General features: G+C 38.5%; 1 protein-coding gene across 1 annotated transcript; it reads left to right on the forward strand.

Moving 5' to 3' along the window:
• Positions 1-520: 520 nt before the first annotated feature.
• Positions 521-1,409, forward strand: LOC138177217 (putative olfactory receptor 8G2; the record flags this gene model as incomplete). Its single annotated transcript, XM_069108296.1, has 1 exon — positions 521-1,409. A coding segment is annotated over exon 1 (663 nt), but the record flags the coding sequence as incomplete, so codon positions are not given.
• Positions 1,410-1,412: the final 3 nt, after the last annotated feature.

The following is a 1,412-nucleotide window of genomic DNA, read 5'->3' on the forward strand; positions in this document are numbered from 1 at the left end:
AGAGAGAAAAGTGACAATTCCTACAATGGTAGAATTTACTCTCCATTTGCAATCAACAGGAGTAACTGTTAGGTGAGTTGTGCAGAGCTTCATCCCCATGAACAGCAGTGAGAAAGAGATGGGAGATTATCAAAAATTGCCAGTGATTTTTTTCTCATTATCTTTAAAAAATGCTTTATTTTGTGGCAGCTGGGTGGCACAGTGAATAAAGCACCAGCCCTGAAGTCAGGAGGAACTGAGTTCAAATGCGGCCTCAGACACTTAACATACTTACTAGTTCTGTGACATTGGGGAGGCACTTAAGCCCAATTGCTCTCCCAAAAAGCAAAAAAATAAATGCTTTATGTTGTACGAAATGATTCCCCGAGAAGGGGAAAAGGCGGAAAAGAATGTGGAAGCTATGGTTTGTAGAAAAAATAAAATAAAAATGTATTTTTTTAAAAATTGCTGGAAGGATCTCTCTTTCCCTAAAACCCCTTTCCCTGAGTAATGTGTTCTCTAACATAACACCACAGTTTTTGTTCTTGTGTACAGAAGGGAGCAATGGTATTTTCTTACATGTAAATGCTCTATGGGACTGTAAGATAGTAAGAAGCACAAGGTGTCCAAGACAACACACTCAAAGAAAAATGAAAGCCCTAATTAATGAGTTTTATCAATTTTCAGAATTGTTTCTGTCTACAGTTAAACTTTAACATATTCTTTAATGTGTTTTTGTCCCCATTCCCAGAAACACCATCCAGAAAATGACCACAGGAAATTACTCCACAGTGACTGACTTTATCCTCGCAGGATTAACAGACCAGCCAAAGCTCAAGCTCCTCCTCTTTCTCTTATTCCTGTGCATCTATGTGGTCACTGTTGTGGGAAACTTGGGCATGATCACACTGATTGCATTCAGTTCTCACCTTCACACCCCCATGTACTATTTACTCAGTTGTTTATCTTTCATTGATCTTTGTCACTCCACTATCATCACTCCTAAAATGCTTGTTAACTTTATGTCAGAGAAGAACAACATTTCCTATAATGAGTGCATGACTCAACTCTATTTCTTTATTATTTTTATTGTTTCTGAGAGTCATTTGTTTACAGTGATGGCATATGACCGTTATGTTGCCATCTGTAGCCCTCTGTTATATAATGTCATTATGTCCTATCAGGTCTGCTCCATGCTATTGGGTGGAGTGAGCATGATCGGTGTGATTGCGGCCACTGCTCAGACAGGTTGCATACTGAAATCATTCTTCTGTAAAGACAATGTCATCAACCATTACTTCTGTGATCTCAATCCTCTCTTAGAGCTTTCCTGCTATAGTACCTATGCCTGTGAAGTGATCATTCTATGCTTTGGTGTATTTAACATCTTCTTCCCAATTCTATGCATCCTTAGCTCTTACTCTTTCATCATT

The sequence above is a fragment of the Petaurus breviceps genome, unplaced genomic scaffold (genome assembly GCF_028583685.1).
Source record: "Petaurus breviceps papuanus isolate PSGF00001 unplaced genomic scaffold, PetGlider_PUasm1.0 90340, whole genome shotgun sequence".
In the NCBI taxonomy this organism is placed as follows: domain Eukaryota; kingdom Metazoa; phylum Chordata; class Mammalia; order Diprotodontia; family Petauridae; genus Petaurus; species Petaurus breviceps.